The sequence below is a fragment of the Myotis daubentonii genome, chromosome 18 (genome assembly GCF_963259705.1).
Source record: "Myotis daubentonii chromosome 18, mMyoDau2.1, whole genome shotgun sequence".
NCBI lineage: Eukaryota > Metazoa > Chordata > Mammalia > Chiroptera > Vespertilionidae > Myotis > Myotis daubentonii.
In genome coordinates, this window is record NC_081857.1 from 8,207,712 (window position 1) to 8,219,124 (window position 11,413).

The 11,413-nt window shown below is 50.0% G+C and overlaps 1 protein-coding gene across 3 annotated transcripts; it reads left to right on the top strand.

Annotated features, from left to right (window-relative positions):
- The first annotated feature begins 536 nt into the window (after positions 1 to 536).
- On the top strand, positions 537 to 9,901 carry LAX1 (lymphocyte transmembrane adaptor 1). 3 transcript variants are annotated; one of them, XM_059673651.1, is made up of 6 exons: positions 537 to 840; positions 1,030 to 1,212; positions 4,160 to 4,269; positions 4,633 to 4,743; positions 5,577 to 5,662; positions 7,647 to 9,901. In XM_059673651.1, exons 2-6 carry the CDS (start codon positions 1,124 to 1,126, stop codon positions 8,412 to 8,414), a joined length of 1,164 nt encoding a protein of 387 aa, XP_059529634.1. In that variant the 5' UTR covers positions 537 to 840; positions 1,030 to 1,123; the 3' UTR covers positions 8,415 to 9,901. The 3 variants fall into 3 exon arrangements, with proteins under 3 accessions (XP_059529634.1, XP_059529635.1, XP_059529633.1); XM_059673650.1 differs by having other exon boundaries at positions 540 to 840; positions 7,620 to 9,899; XM_059673652.1 differs by lacking the exon at positions 4,160 to 4,269 and having other exon boundaries at positions 7,620 to 9,901.
- The last annotated feature ends 1,512 nt before the right edge of the window (positions 9,902 to 11,413 follow it).

An 11,413-nucleotide genomic window follows, 5' to 3' on the forward strand; every position in this document is an offset into this window, starting at 1 on the left:
GAGTGAGAAACAAATGGGGAGCAATCCTCAAAGCTGGGACACCGGGGCTAAACGATTTGACTTCTGGTACAGGTGTGCAAAGGGCTGGATCCATCTTCCAGAGAGCCCTGTGAGCGAGACAGCCAGCGGGGAAGTGGGGGGGCCGGGGGGGGGGGCGCTGAGGGCGGACAGAGTGGACTCCAGGGGGCCTGCGAACCCAGCGTAAGCTCCATGCTGGTCACACCCAGAACAAAGGTTCTCAAAATCTTGAAACACAGATCAGCTCCATCAAAACCATCTGGTAGCGTTTATGACGACAACCTTTCCACCCTCCGCCCACGATCCAGCATCAGGTGCCGGAGATCCGCATTTGGGCCTAAAAAGCACCCTCCAGTTCTCCCAGACCTGCAAACACCGCTGTGAACCTGGGGGCTGATGAAACACGACAGGCCTCCGAAACCCAGGGTGAGCGGTCACCCACCTGCCACCTGGCCCCTCCGTCATCCCGCTCCCCCAGTCCCGGAGCACCTGCCAGCCCCACCCCCCCTCCAGCAGCGGTGGGGGCGGGGCGTGTTCTCTGCCATCTGCTGAGAGCTGAGCACTTTTCCGGTGCCCGTGCTTCGTGAGCATGTTGGTGGTGTCGCTTCCTGTCTCTGACTCTCTGTTTCCATTCTGGCCAAGTGTTTGCTCTCTCCTCTCTGCTCTGGGGGTTGGGGAAGATGTACCTCTCACAGCTTCCACCTCGGCCTCCTGGCAGCTTCCACCTCGGTGCCCCTCGCACTCCCACCAGCGGGCAGAGACTGTGCTGCCCCTCAGGGAGCCCCACGCCCAGATGAGCTCTGCCCTCCTGCAGTGGGCAAGGTAGGCACATCCAGGTAGAACCAAACCTGTCATTTTGGTATTTGGGGTCAACTCAGCCTGACATTTTAGGCATAGATGGGGGGAGGAGGAGGAAGATGGAACTTTAAAAACCAAATGACTTCCTCCCCGCCCTCCCCCGGGATTATATGTAAAATACTAACTAATTTTGCCTTTTCTCCTTGGAGCCAGCCACTCAGGAAAAGTGGCACATATGCCGGCAGTTGGCTTTGATTGAGAGAAGGCTTAGAAGGAGAAGCCGAAGCCAGAGGGGCTCCTGGGGACCATGGATGCCATCACCCCGACCCGTTCAGAACTCGGAGGGGGGACTTCGGAGCCCAGCGCTCTGCAGGGAACTCCCAGCAGGCTGGGCAGGTGAGTGGCTCAGGGCGGCTCACCCTTCCCTGAATTCCTGAGGGCCCTGGCCTACCCTGGGGGCCTCCACCCTGGCAGCTGCCTCCCCTTACAACAAGGCTCAGGTCCACTGAAACCACCAAACGCGAGGCTCAGAGAAGCTCGCTCTGAGAGGAAAGGGAGGGATGTTGAGAAAAAGGAGTCGTGGGGGAAGAGGAATATCTGTGATCATGCAGGGTTTTCTCAGCGCGAGCTGCCTGGCCCCGTTGAGTTTCTCACCTCTCAGAGGCTCTGACCGCTGTCCTCAATCTTTCCCATCTCAAGTCCCATCAGTAGCTCCTCAAACAAGCACTAGGTCCCACCATGAAAAAAAACAAAAGGCTCCCTTTTCCCAAAGATGTGTTTTTAGATCCTAAAAACTTGCCATGAATGAGAAATGCAATCGCAGGTATGATAAACATCTGCTTTAGGACATAAAATCTCACCGAACTCATGGCAGATACCAATTGTTTGCTTAATCTTTACGTTCCATGTCTTCCTAACAAAAATAAAAGTCCGTCAGCAGTTGAAACTTTAGCAACACTGGTAGGTACAAATTTCAGTGCTGTGAGAACGGTACAATGCAACGATAATGAACTTTAAATCTCTGTAGTTTGGGGAAAATAAAAGTTATTTCCAAGACAAACATGTCACTGGCAGATGGAGAGGGGCATTGATGGGGAATGAATTCATAGCATCAGAACCCTGGATTCCCCACCCCACCCCCGAAGAAAATGAAGTCTGTATTCATTCATTCATTTGTTAATTCACTCATTCCTTCATTGAACAAATATTTCTTAGGCCCTTACTGTTCCAGGCACCAGGTGAACACAATAGACAAGGCCATGACCTCCTGGAGCTTATAGTCAAGTGGGAGAGTCAAATATTTTTAAAACAAACAAACAGAAAAACAAATGAACATAGAATAATGTCCGTCATAAACCCCATGAAGAAAACCAGAGCAGAGTAAGGGGACTGCGGGTTACACGGCGTGGCCAGGGAAGACCTGTTTGAGGAGGTGACATCTCAGAAGAGACCTGAATTAAATGAGGGGCTGAGCCATGCGGGCAGGTGGGAGAGAGAGCCGAGGCCTGAGACAGGACGGTGCTTTGCATGGGCAAGGAGCACAAGCAGTCCTGGCCGTCAAAGTCAGAGGAAGCGGTAGGAAACGAGGCCTGGAGGTAGGAAGAGGCCAGAACATAAGTGCTGTGAAGTCTTCCCGGGGGTGGGACTGCGGGTGTTATCCCAGCTGTGATGGGAAGTCATGGAGGGTTGCACGCAGAAAAGGGCGCAACCTGGTTTACTGTTTAGGGGCTCACGCTGGCTCGTGTGTAAAGATGGTACGTTGAGGCTGAGAGTGAAAGCAATAAACGCATTAGGAAGGTTATTGCAAAGGTCCGTGTGGAACACACTGTGCCCCAGGCTGGGTGGAGGCAGAGGAGGTGTGAGAGGTAACTGTGTTTGGGATTGATGCCCAGGGTTGAGCAACAGAACCCGCTGGTTGACGAGGAGTCGGACATGAAAGAGAGAGAGCAGCCAAGGATGATTTCCGATGGAGCCACTAGGTCAGTGATGGCGAACCTATGACACGCGTGTCAGAGGGGACACGCGAACTCATTTTTTTGGTTGATTTTTCTTTGTTACATGGCATTTAAATATGTAAAATAAATATCAAAAATATAAGTCTTTGTTTTACTATGGTTGCAAATATCAAAAAATTTCTAGATGTGACGCGGCACCAGAGTTAAGTTAGGGTTTTTCAAAATGCTGACACGCCGAGCTCAAAAGGTTCGCCATCACTGCCCTAGATGATGGGAAATGCCAGAGGAGGGGCAGGCTTATGGGGGAGAATGGGAGTTCTGTTTCACACAGATTTGGTTTGAGATATGTGGGGCAGCCTAGTGGACATGACCAGTATCAAGTTGGATACGCAAGCCTGGAACCCAGGAAGACAAAAGCCTTTCCTGACAGATGACCTGGTTTCTAATAGTTGGGGGTACCGGGTCAGCTAGTAATTCCTTCTGTAGCCTCACTGGCTGCTTGCTGTTACAACAGGCAATGAGGAGCAGCAGCCCCGCCCCATCCCTGCAGGGAAATTGCAACTGGCAGGGAACACGCTCAGTGCGTTCGTGTTGGTGAAATTCCACGGAACAGAGTGTTGCTTGGAGACCAGCTCCACAAGTTGGTGCTGTGAAGGTTATTCAAGTGCACACAAGCTGGACCCTGTCACAGAGCCGCTCCCTAACTGTCAATTGGGTAATCCTTTGCTCCTGGAAAGACAGAAAGCCCGGGAGTGGCAACAAGGGGAAGCAAGGACAGAGGAACTTGCCTTTGCAAGTTTGGAAGCCAATGTGATGCAGTGGAAAGAGTGTGATCTTGGGGCCCAAACAGACCTTGACTCACATTCCATCTTTGATCCTTCCTGTCTGTGTGATCTTTGATGTGTTATCTACGTTTCCGAACCTCTATCTCTCTCTCTCTTCCTTCCTCTCTGAAATCAGTAAAAATATATTTTTTAACAAAAAAGAAAGAAGTATCACTGATGAGAGAGAATTATCCATCAGCTGCCTCCTGCACTCCCCACACTGGGGATCGAGCCCACAACCTGGGCATATGCCCTGACCAGGAATCGAACTGTGACTTCCTGGTTCATAGGCCACATCAGCCGGGCAAACCTCAGGTTTCTCAGTCACAAAGAGAAGTAGGGTTGTTGCAAAGATTAAATAAGTTTCACAGGCAAACCCCTGGCATCCAATGAACATTCACACGGGACAGTTCCTTCCGTGTCCACAGAGAGGACCCGCTCCCCCCACACAGCCCCCCCCCCCCCAGCTCAGCCTTCCTTCCCGGGGCTCCCCTCCCAAGCCCTCGGGAAGCATCTTCCTCGGCCTCCCCGCCCGGCGGGGCGTGGCACTCCGTTTCCTTGCAGAGATCAGGACTGGAGCAGCAGCGTCTTCGCTGGGCTGGCGGGACTCCTTGCCACCCTCCTGGTCATCGCGGTGCTCTGCGTCCTGTGGAACTGGACCGCACGGAAGACGCGTGAGTCCCCCGTGTGTCCAAGGTTGAGGCACATGAGGGCCAATCATCTAGCCGGGCATTTGAAGCCGGGATTGTTCTCTGGGGGTAAAGGATTTACGCAAGGAGTCCTTATCAGACGCGCTGGTCCTTGCCTCCCTCAGGGTCCAAAAGGCTGAGTGCTGATTGGAGAGAGTGGAGATCCCTCTTGAGAGTCACTGCTCTCCTACCCCTGGGCCCCGCTTTCTCTCCCAGCTCTGTCAACGGAGTCCCCTGTCCCTGCAGCTCAAACGGCATTTGTCCAGTCTGGACGGGTATTTGTATGGTGCAGGGTGAGGGTGGGGCCATCTCATCCCCAGCGTCCCCCTCTGTGTCCTTGCCCTGCAGGGCGAGTTCCTTACCTGCGGGTTACCACGGCGCCCTTGCTGACTCTGCCTCCGTCCAGACAACGAGCCAAAAATATTTATGACCTCGTGCCCCGGAGGCAAGGAGTTCTAGGTAGGTGTTTCCTTCTAATCCACGGAGTCCAGACCTACAGAACTTCTGCCCCATGAATGCACCTCTCACCACCAGGAAGCAACTTTCTCTAAGCTTCCAGCAGTGGCGAGAGTAAGGTCTTTGGACCTAAACAGACCTTGACTCACATTCTAGGGTTGGGGTTTTGGTTCTTCCTGATGTTAAGATAGCAGAGGACAAATGGGTGAGCCTAGGGATGGGGAAGACATTCTGAAAAACAGAGAACATGGCCGCCAGCATTCCAGGCAGGGAGGGTTCACACCAGGCGCTCCCTTCCCAGCCCCCTACCCCTGGGCTGGTGTCCTCTGGTGCCCCGGATGCTGAGGAGGGCCCCGGCCTCAGGGCGCATCATCCTTACAGCTCGGACCCTCTCGCCACAGAACACCAGCCCCATGTGCCAGGCACCACACAGGCCCGCTTCACCCACCATGCGGGGCGTGTGCAGGCTGAAGCCAGGACTGGCTACACCAGTGGTTCTCAACCTGTGGGTCGCGACCCCTTTGGGGGTCGAACGACCCTTTCACAGGGGTCGCCTGAGACCATCGGAAAACACATCTATAATTACATATTGTTTTTGTGATTCATCACTAGGCTTTAATTATGTTCAATTTGTAACAATGAAAATACATCCTGCAGATCAGATATTTACATGACGATTCATAACAGTAGCAACATTACAGTTATGCAGTAGCAATGGAAATAATTTTATGGTTGGGGGTCACCACAACATGAGGAACTGTATGAAAGGGTCGCGGCATTAGGAAGGTTGAGAACCACTGGGCTACACCATCAGGCTCTGTCCTCTGTCCTTCCAGGGAGACACCAGTCGAGGAGTTTCCGTGTATTCAGTATCGAGAGCCTCCTCTCCAGAAACGCTGACAGCCCTCCCTCCGCACACGTGGTAAGTCACGTGGGATGACCAGCCCTTGGGAGTAATTGCCTGTGTCTGGCCCAAGGACTGAGGAGAAAGAACTCTAGGCCCCAGATCTTGTGTCCCTGCATACAAACCCTGGCAGCCCTATTAGATCAGGAAGATTCGCCTCAGGACCTCCTGCTGCCCCAGGAGAAAAGTTCAGAAAGATGAGTAAGAGCTTCGGGTTTTAAGGCATGAGTCCTCCAGGGCCTGATGTTGGAACTGCAATGGGTTGTTTGAACAAAGACATGGTACCATGCTTATTCAAACGAGCCTCCAAGGGTCACAGAGAGTCCCCATTGCTGTTGGTGCTCAAAGCAGACTTAAAAGCCTGCTTTGGGGATTACTTCTGGAGCTCCTGTCACATTATTTCATGATTCCCCACCAGCAGAAATAGTCATAAATCACTGAGAACTATAGCTAGTTTCCAAAGTGTTTGACCCAATGGGGTTGGGTGGCAAGGAGTGTGTTACAATTAGTAACAGCAACCCCTTGTGGCTTACGCTGTGGCTGACGGGAGCTCCCGGGGCGAGGGGTCCCGCGTGGTGTGGGCAGAGGCAGGGACAGGGGAGGGACTGCTTCGAAGGCCAGGATGCTCATTATTCCCAGAGAGAAGTTCTGTTGGCTTGTTGAAGAAGTTCTGTTTGCTCATTGGTTTTATGGTCATCTCGAGTAAATGCCGTCTTGCTGCTGATGGTGTTTCTGTCGGTACCCAGCCCCCCTTTACCCTGCGGCTACCTCCATGTCACTGCCTGTGCTTCCTCCCCTTCCTGCAAGGCCCATGCTGGACTCCACTCACAGGGCAGGGAAGAGAAACTCCATTGCCAAAGCTAGTTCCAGGGCGCGGGTGGGTCCTGGGGGGTTTCTGCATCCAGACCTTTGATCCAGACCTGACTTCAGCCCACAAGTGTGGTTAGCTTGGACTCTGTCGTGTTGGAAGAACATTTAAGCCAGTTGCCAACATTTAAAAATCTAAAAGATCTCACATTCAAGCCCAGATGTCCAGCTTTTCTCAAAAACTCAGAAATTCTGGAAACATCAGACCAGCATCCCTAAATGGCCGTAATCAGCTGGGTCTGTGCCAGCTGCCCCTTCAACCCCTTCAGTGATGATCATGGCAAGCATTCTCGTGTCTTCTGTGTGCCAGGAGCAATCCTAAACACTTCACCTGCAGCAACCCATGTACTCCTCACAGAAAGCTTATAATATAGATACTATAATCATCCCTGTTTTATTACTTAGGAAACGGAGGCATGGAGAGAGTAAGTAACTTGCTCAAGTGGGGGCCAGCCTTTGAGGTTGCAAGGAGAGCATTCAGAGGGGTGAGGCTAGGGTCTGCACCCTCAGTCTGGGCCTGCTCCACCTTTAGCCACTAGGCTATATTACCCCTCAGTGTGCTCTGAGCTGGCAGGCTCTGTCCCGTTTATAGTATTTCCTCCATAAACCCCCACAATGTGGCCAAAATACAGTTACTGTTTATCGTCCCATTACATTTTTGCTTTCCCTAAACTCTGCTCATGCCCACCTAGCATCCAAAGTCTTGTATTTTTTTAAATTTATTTATTCACTTTTAATATATTTTTATTGATTTCAGAGAGGAAGGGAGAGAAAGAGAGAGAGAAACATCAATGATGAGAGAGAATCATGGATCGGCTGCCTCCTGCACGCCCCCACCACCACCACCACCACCACTGGGGATCAAGCCCACAACCCGGGCATGTGCCCTTGGCTGGAATCGAACCTGGGACCCTTTAGTCCACAGGCCGACGCTCTATCCACTGAGCCAAACCAGCTAGGGCAGTCTTGTATTTGATTCAGAACTCTTCTCCGAGGTGGAGAACTGGGTGGAGGAACGGTCTGATGAGAGTACTGGGTGGGGAAGAGGAAAGGCTTCGTCCCTGTTTCTGCTTCTGTCCTGTCCCTGGCTTTCTCTTCTTGCGCGCAGACCTCCCAAGCCAGCCATGCCCTCCAGGTGCACAGCGCCCAGGCTCACTCCGTGGGCATCTACGACAACGCCAGGGGACCCTGGGTGTATGAGAACCTCACTCCCTCGGCACACTCCGTCCACGTCAGAGCAGCTGGAGACGATCTGAGCGTCTCTTCAGAGGACTCCAGAGACTACGTCAATGTTCCCACAGCAGCAGAGATTGCTGAGCTGCTGGCCTCTCCCAGCCACCCCCCTGGGAACCTCTTTGCCCGCCCAAGTGCTCGGGAGCTGGAATCCACTGAGGAAAGAGACAAGGGCTGGGACCATGCCAGTGACTACGCCCGATTTTTGCCTCCGGGAACTGAGGGCAACGATCCACTCAGCGATGAGGAAAGCTCTTCTCAGACCTCAAACGACTACGTCAATACGGCAGAGTTGGGCCTGGGGGCCGCCCAGGGGGAGCAGCCCTGGATGTCCTTTCAGTGCTGCCCAGATTATGAAAATGTCCCACCAGCAGGTCCCAATGGAAGCCAGCAGCTGGCGGAAGGAGTGACATCCTCACACACAAACCGTGTGGAGGGCAGGACAGAGGGTACGGAGACTCATGGCCCCCTGGTCATGCCATCAGGGAGGTTCCTGGTTTCAGGGGATTATGGGACCTATCAGCCATCCGCACAGAGTGAGAGCCGTCAGATGAACCGTGGAGGAGAGGGGTCAAACCAGGACTCTGGGGATGATGACATTGTGCTGGCTGCCGCGTTAGGAGGCAACGCTGAGCAGGAAGAAGACACATGGCCCTTCCTGTGGAATTAAGGGCTTCCCACCCAGCTGGAAAGCCACGGTACTGGTCTCTCCTGCCACAGCCAAGTGAAGGCCCTCGACCATCGTATTTCAGTGGATTTATCTGGTTAGACTACAAAGAGGCTGAGATGAGTAGGGAGCTAAGAGGGTTTACTAAAGCAGAGGTTTGGGAAAGCCAGAAAGAAATTCTTTTCAAACAGGCCGTGATCTCTCATACCAACCTACGGATGTTTCCTAAACTGCCTTTTAGGACTATTAAGAGATTTTTTTAAAAAAATGAGAGAGTACTTTAGTGCACAGTGGAAATATAAAGTAGTCTAAAATCATTACCTTCATGCCCTAGCTCAGTGGTCGGCAAACTCATTAGTCAACAGAGCCAAATATCAACAGTACTTCTTCAAAATGGACTCGCCCAGGCCGAAAACCAGCTTCTGCGCATGGGCCACGAAGTTTCAATCGCACTGCCCGTGCGCACCCACACGTGGTATTTTGTGGAAGAGCCACACTCAAGGGGCCAAAGACCCGCATGTGGCTCGCGAGCCGCAGTTTGCCAACCACTGCCCTAGCTGGTTTGGCTCAATGGATCGATCGTCAGCCTGTGGACTGAAGGGTCCCGGGTTCGATTCCACTCAAGGGCACATGCCCAGGTTGTGGGCTCGATTCCCAGTTGGGGGTCTGCAGGAGGCAGTTGATCAATGATTCTCTCTCATCATTGATGTTTCTACCTTTCTCTCCGAAATCAATAAAAATATATTTTAAAAAACAAAGTCATTACCTTCACTAGTACCAGCAGACTGCAAAGCAAAAATGCAGACTCTTTTGTAGAATGAGCAGAAGCCAACAGGAAGGGAGGAGTCAGAGTGGGGGTGCAGGACAGTTTCCACTTCAAAATGAGGATGGACAACCAAGGCTGGAGATGTGGGAGGACAGGAACTCTCACTCATTGCTGATGGGATTGCAAAGCATAACATCCACTTTGGAAAACTATTTGGCAATTTCTTACAAACTACTTATGTGACCCAGCCATTCCACTATTAGGCATTTACCCAAGTGAATTGCAAACTTGTGTTCAGCCTGGCCAGTGTGGCTCAGAGGCTGAGCATCAGACCATGGACCAGGAGGTCACAGTTTGATTCTCAGACAGGGAACATGCCCCAGTTACGGGCTCCATCCCCAGTTGCGGGCATGCAGGAAGCAGCCAATCGATCCTTCTATCTCTCCATCCCTCTCCCCTCCTCTCTCTAAAATCAATAAAACATATTTTAAATAAATAATAAAACTTGTGTTCACACACTCAAAAAGAAACATACATGACTGTTTACAGCAGTTTTATTCACATTTGCCCCAAACTAGAAATAACCCAGATGTCCTGTGACAAGTGAATGGATAAACGGTGGTATATTCATACAATGACTATCTACTATATACTCAACAGTAAAAAGGAATGAACTATTGGTGCATGCAACAACAGGGACAAATCTTAAATGCATTTCTCTACGTGAAAGAAGCTAGACCTGAACATCTAGTTATTGTAGGATCCATTTATATAACATATGGAAAAGGTGAAACTATAGGGATGGGAGATAGGTTAGTGGTTGGGAGGTTTGGGGAAGGGGGGATTTTACTACAAAGGAATTTTTAGAGTAATGGAGCTGTCTCTATGGTACTATGATGGTGGATACATAACTCTATGTATTTGTCAAAATGTAAAAAGCTATAGTGTACAATGACCTTTATTGCATGCAATTTAAAAAATTAACCAGGCTTTCAGGGGAACCCATGATGGAATGCAGTTTGTGACAAATGAATCTAACTATATTACAAATATATGACATAACCTCACTATAGAGGGTGGGGGAGAAAGAGCTGGCCTAATTAACTTTGGAAAACAATGCTTTTACTTAAAACCATAAGATAAAAACACAAAGAATGCTACAAAAACACTATCCTCTAGTTGGTAAATTTGTATTTCACAGGAGTTTAGGTTAGCAATTCTGAAACTACTTTAAGTATACAGTATACTAAGGTTAAACAAGTAAATATTGTAGATAAGGAGAGACAGGTTTCTATCAGAGAAAGAAGTAACACATAAGCAAGTAGGAAAGGCTCCAGTGAACTTTGGATTAGAGCTGGGGTACAGTTTGAACTTATGTTTATTTTAATATAAATAAATGGATATATATATTGCCCTAACCAGTTTGGCTCAGTGGATAGAGCATTGGCCTGCGGACTGAAAGGTCCCAGGTTCAATTCTGGTCAAGGGCATGTACCTTGGTTGTGGGCACATCCCCAGTAGGGGGTGTGCAACAGGCAGCTGGTTGATGTTTCTCTCTCATCGATGTTTCTAACTCTCTATCCCTCTCCCTTCCTCTCTGTAAAAATCAATAAAATATATTTTAAAAAATAAATAAATAAATGGATATAGAACCCAATATAGATATGTGTGTACACATAGGCTAGTGTTTATACATTCCTTAGCTCTGTCCACTTGAGGGTCTAGATGTGATGTGACCCCAATAACAATGAACACACTTAGTGCTCAGAGCTTGGTTTCTAAATATCATTCTTCAACAAAAGTAACCAGAGCTCCTTGGATAAGTGGCTGGTTCTAGGGCTGGGGCAGAGAATGCACAGGTTGAGCTTGACCATCTTAGAGAAAAGAAAAGAAAACTAGAGAGGGTGAGGGGGAGAAAAGACAAGAAAAGATGAGGGCATATCCAAGGAACCAACTGAAAGAGCTCCCAAAGGCAAAGCTAGAACAGTTTAAGCAATAAAAATAAGTAATTATAATATAAATTTATAAAAAAGAATAAAATAAATATCCACCAGCTCATGACTATATTCAGGGCTCTCAGATTCACCCCATAAGTGGCCAGCATTTACATTCCAGCCAAACAGAGGACATGGTGCCAATCTGGTCTTGATGGCCAGGGCAACAACAACAAGCACATAGAGAGGATGGCAGCCCAGTCAAGTACGGGAGGCTTTGTATCAGATGTGAGAACAGAGAT

What these genes read in the sequence shown, in the direction of transcription:
- LAX1 (XM_059673650.1), top strand. Translation starts at nt 1,124, where the DNA reads ATGGATGCCATCACCCCGACCCGTTCAGAACTCGGAGGGGGGACTTCG. An exon ending in ACTCCCAGCAGGCTGGGCAG is followed by an intron (nt 1,213 to 4,159) that starts GTGAGTGGCTCA and finishes GTTTCCTTGCAG; the next exon opens with AGATCAGGACTGGAGCAGCA. An exon ending in CCGGAGGCAAGGAGTTCTAG is followed by an intron (nt 4,744 to 5,576) that starts GTAGGTGTTTCC and finishes CTGTCCTTCCAG; the next exon opens with GGAGACACCAGTCGAGGAGT.